The following is a 10,857-nucleotide window of genomic DNA, read 5'->3' as shown; positions in this document are numbered from 1 at the left end:
CTGGTTATCAACGCATTTTGGAAGCGTTAGGTTTACTACATGCCTATTACGTATGCATTTGACTTCGCATCATACTATAGAACAGAAAGTGAAAGACACTGACTTGCAATTAGAAGACGTTTTTATGCTTCAAAAAAAGGAAATCACCACTTTTGCTAGTACCTGTATAAATAATACGTTCTTGATCTCTAATAATATGAAGCTTGGAAATTGATTTACCAGGTCACTTTTGACGAAATATCAATGATATAATCAAATTAAAACCGGGGTGTCACATTGGGTTTTGGAGCAATAAAGGATCAACAAATATATTCTAGTGTCTTTGTCTGCACTTCAATGAAAGCGATACATGGTTCAGTAGCGCTGAAAGAATGGAAAGTATAATCTTGCTAGCCGTACAACCAACGACGATCAATTCGGTCATAAAGAAGGCACATTTCTTGCATTCAGTCTTAACAATATTTTCTGTAAGTACTACGGAAAAGAAATGCGACTTACAAGGCAGCATGTTTCAGTTTGACAAATATATGTTTTGCATCGTAGAAGAGTAGAAGTTCTTTTTATCAATCTATGTTTTGAGTAATTTTTGCACATGCTTTAACAGTGGTAGTTATTCGACTATTAAAAGCGGATTAAGCTGTTCATTTGAAGATTGTTGTTGCTAACGTTTTTGCCGGACCGACATGTGATGATGATGCGTTATTATACTATTTAGCCCTACTATAATGGTAGAAGGGGAAGGGACATGATGACGTTGACGGTGAGCAAATGGCAATATTATGATTGGGGTTGGGATGCTGATGATTAACTAGTTATATAGTGCAATACTTGATGCTGTGAATGTTGCTTATTGTTGCTATGGCTAATGTTGCTTGTTGGGACGTTTGCAATCATCTCTGATATCAGTGGCACTAGCCTGGAACCAAGACATGGTCTACAAATGGGTGCTTTACTGACGGGATTACCGCTACCAGCTATTGCTGTTATCTGTTGCAGTCAACAGTTTTCGTTTGCTCACGTTTCGTCCCCTTTAGTCTCAGTGCTGATGGTGCCATATGGATGCATGGGCGTAGATGACATCACCTCTTACCAGCGGGGTGCCAACTGTGCTCGTAATGCTGGTGGTGCTGGGGTTTTGGTAGCAGCAGCAGCGAGGCACGAGTAGACGATAGCAACGCAGCAGCACTGCGGTCGTCATCACTGCGAGTAATGTCGGTATTCCTTGTGTGCGCGCCGCGGCATGATAGTGCCACAGTTATAATATGAATAATAGTGTCAGTGAATCCTGAATGCTGGCAAGCGACCAATACAACACAGCAGTACCAAAAGCACTGCCTGTTTATGGAGTGGAGGCAACAGCATGCCCTCTCCCCTTCCGCCGCAATCGACCCACCACTGTATGCTTCTGCCGTAATATAAACGCACGACCAAAGCGACACTCTTCAGCAGAAGCGCCAGCGCCTCCTTGATTGTGGCTTTCATTACTTTCTGGAGTAAGAAGTTTAGGACATAAAATAGTCATTTCGGTGTATTAGGGCTTGCAATATCAAAATTACCAGCATGAAGGTTTTCGTGATCATCGCATTGGTAGGCATGGCTAAGGCCGCCCCTCAGGCACCTGCTTCCGCCACACCAGCCAAGGTCCCCGTAAGTATTTACTTTTCCATCCATCGTCCATGTAAAACACGCCTACGTCCAGTAGCATCCATAAAGAATTTTTTTCTCCTCTTCTTCAGCTTAACCTGCTTAATAACAATACTTTGACTGCCCAATTGTGATATTTGCTGTAAGATATCCGCATGATTTCTGCTCTCTCGTAAATGAACAAAGATACTCAAATAATGCGAGGCAATTTGAACAATGCGTAGGCGTGTGTCTTCCTGGCTCTGTATTGTTTCTTTGGCTTGCAGCTCCTCATAGCACATCCAGCATTTATAGTGAAGTAATATCGTATGATGAAGTGTAGCGCTTCTTCATTTTGTAACTCGGTTCAGATGCCGAGTCCAGGCACCATCGGTTTGAATCATTTCCTAAGTTCTGTTTATTCAAGTTCTGTTTGCGCAAGGGTACTTTTCTGAAATTTGAATGCCTTAAAAGAAAGAAGCAAAGTTAAATGCTATTGATTCTTGCTGAATCTATGTTCATTGCAAAATGTTGTATTTGTGCTTTTATATATATATATATATATATAACATATATGTTATATGAGAAATAGTCGCATTGTATAATTTGTGATAGGGTGAATACTGTTCCAAATAGATGCGTTAGAAGCGTCCTATCATCGAATCTTTTGGCTGACTGTTTGTATGCATATTGGTATATTTCTAGCTTTTTAATCTAGAGAGTACGTATTGCATTATAACATTTGTTGCACGCTACAGTACTATGGCGTGTACTACATATAAATAGAGATCCAGTGTGCCCTGCTGAGAGAGAAATTACGAGATGGTCAAATAAATATGTTGATCTCTACGCGCAGTACTGCCGTTAAACGTTGCTTCAATGTATCAGATAGCCAGCGGTTACTAGTGAGATAAAAACTACAATATTCAAGTAGAAGCGCCTCAAAAAGAACATGAATTTAACTCTCAAAAGATCCACTACTAGCTCTCAAAGTATGTGTATATCCCATCTCAACGTTTCAACTATCCACGCATATTCCTGTATCTCCTTGAAGGCCTTCATAAAGGCGTCCTAGGTAAACAGCAGACAGAAGATGTAACCTGTATAAAATAACGTAAAATGGCTGTAGGTATTTTATAACTCAGCTTGAAGCCAACTTAAAGCAGCAGGCTATAGAAGTCTCAGTTTACTCAAATCTCTAACCATCACGGCTAGTTGAATCGTCCGGCCGCTCGACCTCCGTCGCTCGAGCAAAAGTAGTCAGGCTGAAAAAAAAACAGAATTATAAGCTGCAGATGTGGTCGGAGATAAGTGCTGCTTTCGCATAGATTCTGTTTCTCATTATTAAAAACGCCCCTTCCGCAACGTACTCCCTACAATCGAATCATATCATTGACATTAACAACACATTTGGTTGACTTATCTTGGAACCCCTGGACGACCTTGGATGCGAACCGAACTGCATCAGCAACAATAACAACAACAAGAACGGCGATAGTAGCGCCAGAGCGGTAGCATTAGCGGCGTAAACTAATGTGAGGTATTATCGTAGTAGAAGTCGTAGTAGTAATAATAGTGCCCAAACAAGCAGAAAGCATCGCTTCTATTTGCAACAAAACGCCACCACTGTTAGTATCGTTGTCGCTGCTGTAGCAGATGATGATGATGCTAATGATGATGAAGCTAATAAAAGCAGTATAATGCTGCCGACAGCAGTAAAGTCGCGCTTCAAAGGATAGCGACCACATATATATGCGGTCGCTATCCCATATATATTGCAACAGTAGTATCAATTTTATTTAGTAACAGCTAGCTTGGGCAGCGGCAGAGAGTAACAGAGAACGATAAAGCAAAATCTAGAGATTTGCGTCAGAATGGTATTATGCATTTGTATCAGTGCACCCGAATTTACTTTAGATGCATAGTCAGGCGGGACGTCGCCTAACCGACCTACGGAATGCCGCTTGGCGTGCCGTTGGTTGATGAAAAGTATTTAACCAACATTAACGTGCACAGACTCGCATACGCCTCCATAGGAAAAATAAAAATTCTACTCATTTTGCCATTTATTTCGTGTTTGTCCAGTGTTTTTTCTAAGCTGGGCGAAGATGGATTGCCAGATGCTTCCAGCATCTGCGACTTGTTCTATTATATCATAGACATAAGGCGACATCTGATTATCTGCTCATCATGTCCGAGATACTGTTCCTAAACGTTCATCTTGGACAGTGTTCATTTCCCTCTACGGGCTCTTACCTTCGAAGCGGTCTATTCTTCAATGTATAAATAAACAACAATATGAGGATAAGATTACAATTTTTGAAGCCAGGGCCACAATAAAGGTGTGAAAGTTTGTTTTGAATTGTAAAAATCAAGTAAAAAAAAAAGTTGAATAATCAACCAAACTGTGGGCACACACAGCAGCGGAAACGTTCAGGTGAAAGATTAAATCGCACGTCAGTTTTAGCTTTGTTACGAACGGTTTCGATACAAGGGTACTTTATATAAGTACTTTTTTGAAAAAAGGAAATTATGTTGTTGTTAAAATTCCGAAATAATACAAACGCAGTTTGACCAATTTTGCGGGTGGCAACTAATAAAAATATCTGAATGTGATTTTATACCTTGTCAGGAACAAATCTAATCGCTAACTTACATGCCATAGGGCAAACATCACTAGTTGGGAATTCGCTCTAATCTCTTTGGTTTGCCTTGAGCGTCTTTAAAGAGCATCTGCTAGAGGCTTTCGCAATAAAATTTCAACACAAATTCCGCTGCCTATGGACGAACTAATCGCTTAGTTAGTTAACTTTCACAGTTTGATCACGAAGGTGTATTGCTTGCTAGTAACGCATGTGATAAGATAATACACCGTTATTTCAACGCCAGCGCTGACGCCACCGCACTAATCCCCCGGACAACGCAATGGGTTGATATAAATATATATGTCTAAGGTAAACCATTGCGGGCTTTCTTGTGCTTTGTATGTTTAAATGAAATCGTTTGTTTAAGTAACATAAAAATTCTCTATATGTATATAAGCAATCTTCTAAGCTAAATGTGAGTTTTACGTTAGCCAAGCAAATTACCTTAATTAAATATACCTGAACGCTGGCTGAGACATTGTATAAATATTTTCACTGATTCGTCTATTCCATATATCTGCCTTGTTACAGGTGATTGAATGGGGCAAGTGCGAGCAGCTGAAACCCTCAGAGAGCGAACGGGTAGGTTTGACAATTTTATAGTGGCATCAGATACGGTAAACAAATATGGGTATGGACGAGAATTTTACTTTTTTTTTTTCAACTTTGATACGCGAATATCTACGCTTCCAATGGGAAATTGCGGGAATTTCTTAAAGAATATGCTGATCGAATAGATGATTTGCGTATTCGACCGAAGGACGGTATTTCTGGGAGGCATTAATGGTTTCACTATTTTCTACTAAATATCTTGTACCATTATAACGTTCGTGCTGACGCCTTTGTCTAGCCGCTAATAGACTTAAGCAAATAATGTAACTTATTAAGATTAACGGACCAGGTATGGTGAATAAGGAATGTGAAAGAAGATTTCTCAGCTTGCTCTAAATACAAATAATTAGAACAACAAAATATATGCACGGGAGAGAAAATGCAAAAAATTATGCTTAAGTTGGACTGGAAGATCTTGTGTAGCACAAGATGGCCCATTTTGAGTATTATGTCTATTGATTGATAATGTAGATGATAGGATGAAGCAGGTATCCTTGGTATATTTGTCGGAAAAAAGCTAATGATAATTACCCATATATTGATTTAAATCTGCCAGGTCTATCAGGCTTGAATTGCCCGGTGCTTGATACGTGGCGGAAAGACTATATGGATACTAGGAACAGATATTTTTACTAATATAGAAATTAATAGAATTAATTAGAAATATAATAAACGCTAAGCCTTCGTGCTTACAAAAAATACTTTTAGGAAAAACTTTATAGAGCACTAGTTTTTTCTTTATGAACTAATAGTGAAATTATATATAATAGGTGGGTTTCGACACATCTGTGCAATCATTTGAGACGCCTGTGGCATCTAACATGCTTCGGAGTTGTGTAATTATGACCGGCAGTCGTACGTCTCATGTGTTAAATGGTCTTTCTTAGTTGGCTAATAACTGGTTTGGTGTCTAATGTATAGTGGGTAATTGAATGCAATTATACTCGTACCCAATGTAACGTAAGAAAAATACAACTAAATTAGCTGGCGTTCGTTTTTTTTTGCTTTGAAATGGTTTGGTGAAAGGTTATCTTTCGAAGTTTGTTGTTACGTTTGTAAAAATATGACTCTGTTAGAGTTATATGAATGAAGTACACTGTGTTGAAAATATAATGAACGTTTACAACTTATTGAGACGACTGAATTGAGTTGAATAAAACATGCTAACTTTTCGTGGTGCACCTTTCACGCCAGCAATACTATTTAGGATATATTTGACTCTGTGGGCGTATAAAAATGACGACGTATATTTGCTGTGTTCTCGAAATGTTTTTTTTTTAGTGGTCTTCGAATAAGAGCAAAATTATTTTATTGGATGCTACTGTGGGCAAAAAACATGTTAAGCGCCTGAAAAACAACTACGGCTTAGGTTCAGGGTATCTGATATGCTGTAATGAGGTTGATTAACCCACCAGCGATGATCTTAATAACAGATGCTCTTTCACAAGTTCCGCTAAGAGCTTCTTTAGCGCACGTATACCGTAAATAAAATATATATTCTACGTGTCTTTTACGTATTTGAACAAATATTTGTTGTAAGTGCTTGTATAAACGTTGTGTGTTTGTTTCTATACCACAGACTAGCAAAGCTGCAGTAGTGGATAAGTGTTTGCAATCGCTTCCTCTTCCGGATCCCGAAAAGGCGACACAACAGGAGATTGACAAGCACCGTGAATCGGTTACAACTTGTGCACTTAAGGTATGCTAAGTGCTCATGAACACTCTTTGTTGTGCTATCTTATTACTGATAATTAACGTTCCATAAACGTAAGAGGTCTTAGGTCAATATGAATTATAGCATCTATACTTTCGTCATGTTTAAAAGTTTTCATAATTTTAAATAAAATTAGCTAAAATAAAAATGTTACACTACAGTATCCTTGGTCTCAAGTGTTAGGCGAATGAGGATAGCAGTCAAATAAAATTTTGTTGCTCCACACGATAAGAGAAATAGCAAGTTTTCCAAGGAATTCTATTTTTGTTTTTTCTTTTGAAAAGGAAACAGGTTAATCTAGAACTACAGTTTTTTTTTAAGGTTTTTCACAAAATTTTCTCGTACATAATGTGCTCCGATAGATATTCTATCTAGAGCATTAGGAGGTTGAAGGAATAATGTTTATAAAAACTCTACAAAAAACAAAACAAGGTAAAAACTTATGTCGTAATTTACGTAATGTTCTCTAAATAAAAGGAAGAAGCTCAAAAATTCTGCAAGGTAACAAAGATTCTGTAGGGTGACTCTTAGGGTAAAATTAGAGAAATACGTTCGTAGGGAAACGTGTAGCATCCAGTAGTTTTTTTAACCTATTTAGGATTTTAGTATTTCTTTCCTCTAATTATTTCTGATAATCAAAAGAGTCGATCCGGCAAACATTGATCCACAGGGATATCGGGAGAAACCTTACATTTGTAATCAACGTTCTTAATAAACGCCTTTACTGAACAGAAGTATAGCAAACAGACACTAGTTTCAAAATGTTCGATAAAAATCTATTATCATTTTAAAATTAGGCGTTACGTGTAAGAACGAACTTCGAATTTCTTTAAAAAAAAAAGTTCTATTTTATTCGAGTGCTTCGCCTCTGTTCAAAAAAATGTATGCAGCATTTAACCTGAGATAAATCCATTTTCATTGATACTTGCCTTTTGGGGTAGCATGACTCGAAAGCGAAGCGTAAAGGTCAAAATGCATGAAATCAAATTTTTTGCAAAGTTATCTAGCCTAAATAGGTATAGCCTCTCTCTTGGACGGAAAGCAGGCCTTTTCATATCTGTCTTATAAATCCTGTTGTTCCCAACACTAAGAAATATTTTCGTTTTACTACATTGTCTTTCTAGACAAACATTCCGTTGGCAGTCACTGAACGCGGTCATTGCATAGATAATTTTGTTATTAGGCTAAGACCAATCTAAAGATTAGTCTTAGCTTAATAACGACAACTGGATGTCAAAAGAAATTAGCTTTGTGTGTGCTGAAATCCCAATGATAATATCTATAGTCAATATAAACGGTCAGTACAATGTCTGAATTGCTATCCTTCTCTTACTAAAGAGAATTTTGAATTTTTACAAGCTTTTATTAACAAAAATTGTTAATTCCTATCATTAGGCTGAAGGATGGTTCGACGACGAGGGTGTGTACAAGTTCGATCGTGCTCGGAACGAAATCAAGAACAAAAAACTCGATAGTGAAGTTGAGGAGGCTGTTCTGCTGAAGCACGACGCATGTCAAAAGGAGGCAACTGAAAAACACGACGACTATATTAACCAAGTTCAGCTATACCAAGCTTGTATGGATTACAACATCTCGCAGATCTGTGGTATCAAAGTCATGGTTTAGGTCGTTTTTTACTTCCTGACCTACTGCCAGGATCTGCGAACCGAGAGACTTCTGCTCAAAGTTTGTGGTATTGCAACCCTCTTGACCAAAGGAATATAATTATGCTTGGATGATGATTTTGATTAAGCGCAGGTACACGAAAAGCCAACTGACCTTGCCGACTGTTACAAGTACTCAGCAATATCCGACGTCCTGTTAACAGTATCTAAAGTATCTAAAAGTATTCTTGTTACACTTATTTGTTCATAGAAAATGTAATACTACGAGCAAGCGTAATTGCCTGTCACTTAAGTTACGTATCAGTCACTTCAGGCGAAGTCCATGTTCACGGCTTTCCAAAACCCGCTATCTCGAGCGATTCAATGTTTGCCTTACGACTACCAACGACAATAGCACAATGTAGTGGAAATTGAAACAGTATTTGATCTCTTAGGTTAGAATTGACTGCGCTGATTACCTTCGTTCTTCCTATTACATGCATTTAGACTCAAATTGAGCATTCGATTTTATGGACGCACCCGTTATCAATTCTCTCTAGCGGAAATTTTACATTACACAGTTTGCCTTAAAAAAAAAACTCGCTTTCTAATGTACAGAAGACGTTAATTTTTACGAATGGTTAAAGAATTGTCAGTCTGGCCATTATGCGTAATACCTGATAAATCAAAAGTATATTCGTTAAAGCAGCTACGTGTAACCCCACAGCGATAGAAATATATGTTCCGGTGGATAAAACTGCTACCGGAAGTAGCAAAAGTACACAAATCATAACTATGAAAATGATGTGAATAAGTCTGAAGGTAATCATCAAGAAAGGTGATTATTACGTCAAATCTTACTGTTCGGCTGGCTTATGATTAAGGAATTTCGGCTGGAATCCTTATATAGGACTTATTTTCCCTTCTTAAACTAAAGAAAGTACAAGTACGAGAAGATTACTAAACCTGGCGTTAAAAATAACTGACTAAAGTGCTTGTGCAGTCAATAGTGGTATAGGTCTAATCTATCCTACACTACTGCGGACGAAAAAAATTTCTGCTGCCCTCTAAGGTAACGTAGACATGATCTAAAAAATTGCTTTATGGATGCTGCGAATGATCCGATACTGTCTTGTTGATTTGATCCAATATATTGTACGTTCACATTTCACAGTTATTCAACTAAGTCATATTCATTGAACTTACAATACAATTGGCAATTGAATATCTGTATACTACTGTATCGCTACCTAATTAAGGATGACTTTTTACAATGCTTTAATTGATCGTGAATTGTGAAAATTCTTTTTATTATTAAAAAATGGTTTATACACAGCGTGGCGCGTTCAAGTTTGAGCGCATTTTGGCGGGCGGTAGTAGGCATGCGTTTATCTGCTACTAAACGAAAACCCGATCTTGCTAGAACACAATATCAAGCTCGTGCGTCGTAATCAAAATCCGTGCGAAAATCAGCTATTATCTAATATTTTCATCCTGAATAAGCCCCTATCAAGACCTCAAAGTTTATTTGATATCAACAGCCTACATAGTTGCCAGTTTCCATGCGGTTTTTGAAGAATTAGATTTTTTTTTTTTCGAAGATTAAAAACTAAATAGTTTGGAAGTTCTGCCATTTTGTTGATATTGCAAAATCGCTGTATTGCCGAAGTAAACTTACCTATCCATATGACTAACTTGACTTAAAAATAAAGTGTATTTTCATTATGCTTAACAAAGTTTTTGGGTATAGTTAGTGAATTTCGTCGTCAGCTTGAGAAATAGCTAAACGTCAACTATCTGACTATCAGTTCTCATTTACTTCTATCCCAGAAGGTTCGTGTCTCCATTTAAATGAAACTACGTTTTGGGTCTCGAATATTTGTGGTGTATGTGGCTCTTCAATAGCCCTGCATGGAATATTATCGAATATTTGCGAGCTTTCAATTTTTAGTAACTTACGACGGTAGTGACATAGAGACTTGAATTATAATGGTACATATTGTAGTGCAAAGTAATGCTATATAATGATCTGTGTTAATTTTCCGTCCGCTATTCTTGGTGCTAAAAGAAAAGCAGTTCTTTTCAACAACAAACCTCAAATTGATCACATCGGCTGGGGGTTCATCTTTGGTATATACAAGGAAGTCATCTATTGTCAAAAGCCTTTAAGCATAGCGAATAGTACTGAAATTAAACACTTTACATATGTTTTTTTACATACCAAGTTTTATGCGGCTTCTAAAAAAAAAAATTGTCTTCTTCTTCTTCTTCTTCAAAGCGTATCAGAAAATTCTCAATACAGAACTCGAATAGCCCAGTTTTTATGATCCCAAACTTAATGCGAAGATCAGCGGCCGTTTTAGAGATGAGAATATTTGAAAAATTCGAAGAAAATCGAAGTGAACGGATGTTAGTCGAATAAAGATAACCGTAAGTATTGTCAGTTCGCACATGTAAAAAAAATGTGCTTGTTTAGATGTAATTTGGTAACAAATCAATACAAATTCGAACTCCAACAAAGTTCCCTGTAGTGTTATAGTATGAGTTATTAATAATTAGAAAATTGCAAAAACCAATCGCAATTATAACGCATGGCAATAAAATAAACAGTTTGTGCAATTGTAATTAAATACTGCCCGCCTTTGTATCCACAAAGTTG

At 37.4% G+C, this 10,857-nt stretch overlaps 1 protein-coding gene across 1 annotated transcript; it reads left to right on the top strand.

Moving 5' to 3' along the window:
* Positions 1-1,433: 1,433 nt before the first annotated feature.
* Positions 1,434-10,828, top strand: LOC111266800 (uncharacterized). The gene is made up of 4 exons (XM_022844586.2): positions 1,434-1,647; positions 4,800-4,850; positions 6,460-6,579; positions 7,990-10,828. Exons 1-4 carry the CDS (start codon positions 1,561-1,563, stop codon positions 8,218-8,220), a joined length of 489 nt encoding a protein of 162 aa, XP_022700321.1. The 5' UTR covers positions 1,434-1,560; the 3' UTR covers positions 8,221-10,828.
* The last annotated feature ends 29 nt before the right edge of the window (positions 10,829-10,857 follow it).

The sequence above is a fragment of the Varroa jacobsoni genome, unplaced genomic scaffold, assembly GCF_002532875.2.
Source record: "Varroa jacobsoni isolate VJ856 unplaced genomic scaffold, vjacob_1.0 scaffold_119, whole genome shotgun sequence".
In the NCBI taxonomy this organism is placed as follows: domain Eukaryota; kingdom Metazoa; phylum Arthropoda; class Arachnida; order Mesostigmata; family Varroidae; genus Varroa; species Varroa jacobsoni.
Note: the sequence above shows the minus strand (reverse complement) of the source record. Positions and strands in the feature narration are given on the sequence as shown.

What these genes read in the sequence shown, in the direction of transcription:
- LOC111266800 (XM_022844586.2), top strand. Translation starts at nt 1,561, where the DNA reads ATGAAGGTTTTCGTGATCATCGCATTGGTAGGCATGGCTAAGGCCGCC. An exon ending in CCACACCAGCCAAGGTCCCC is followed by an intron (nt 1,648 to 4,799) that starts GTAAGTATTTAC and finishes GCCTTGTTACAG; the next exon opens with GTGATTGAATGGGGCAAGTG. An exon ending in AACCCTCAGAGAGCGAACGG is followed by an intron (nt 4,851 to 6,459) that starts GTAGGTTTGACA and finishes TCTATACCACAG; the next exon opens with ACTAGCAAAGCTGCAGTAGT.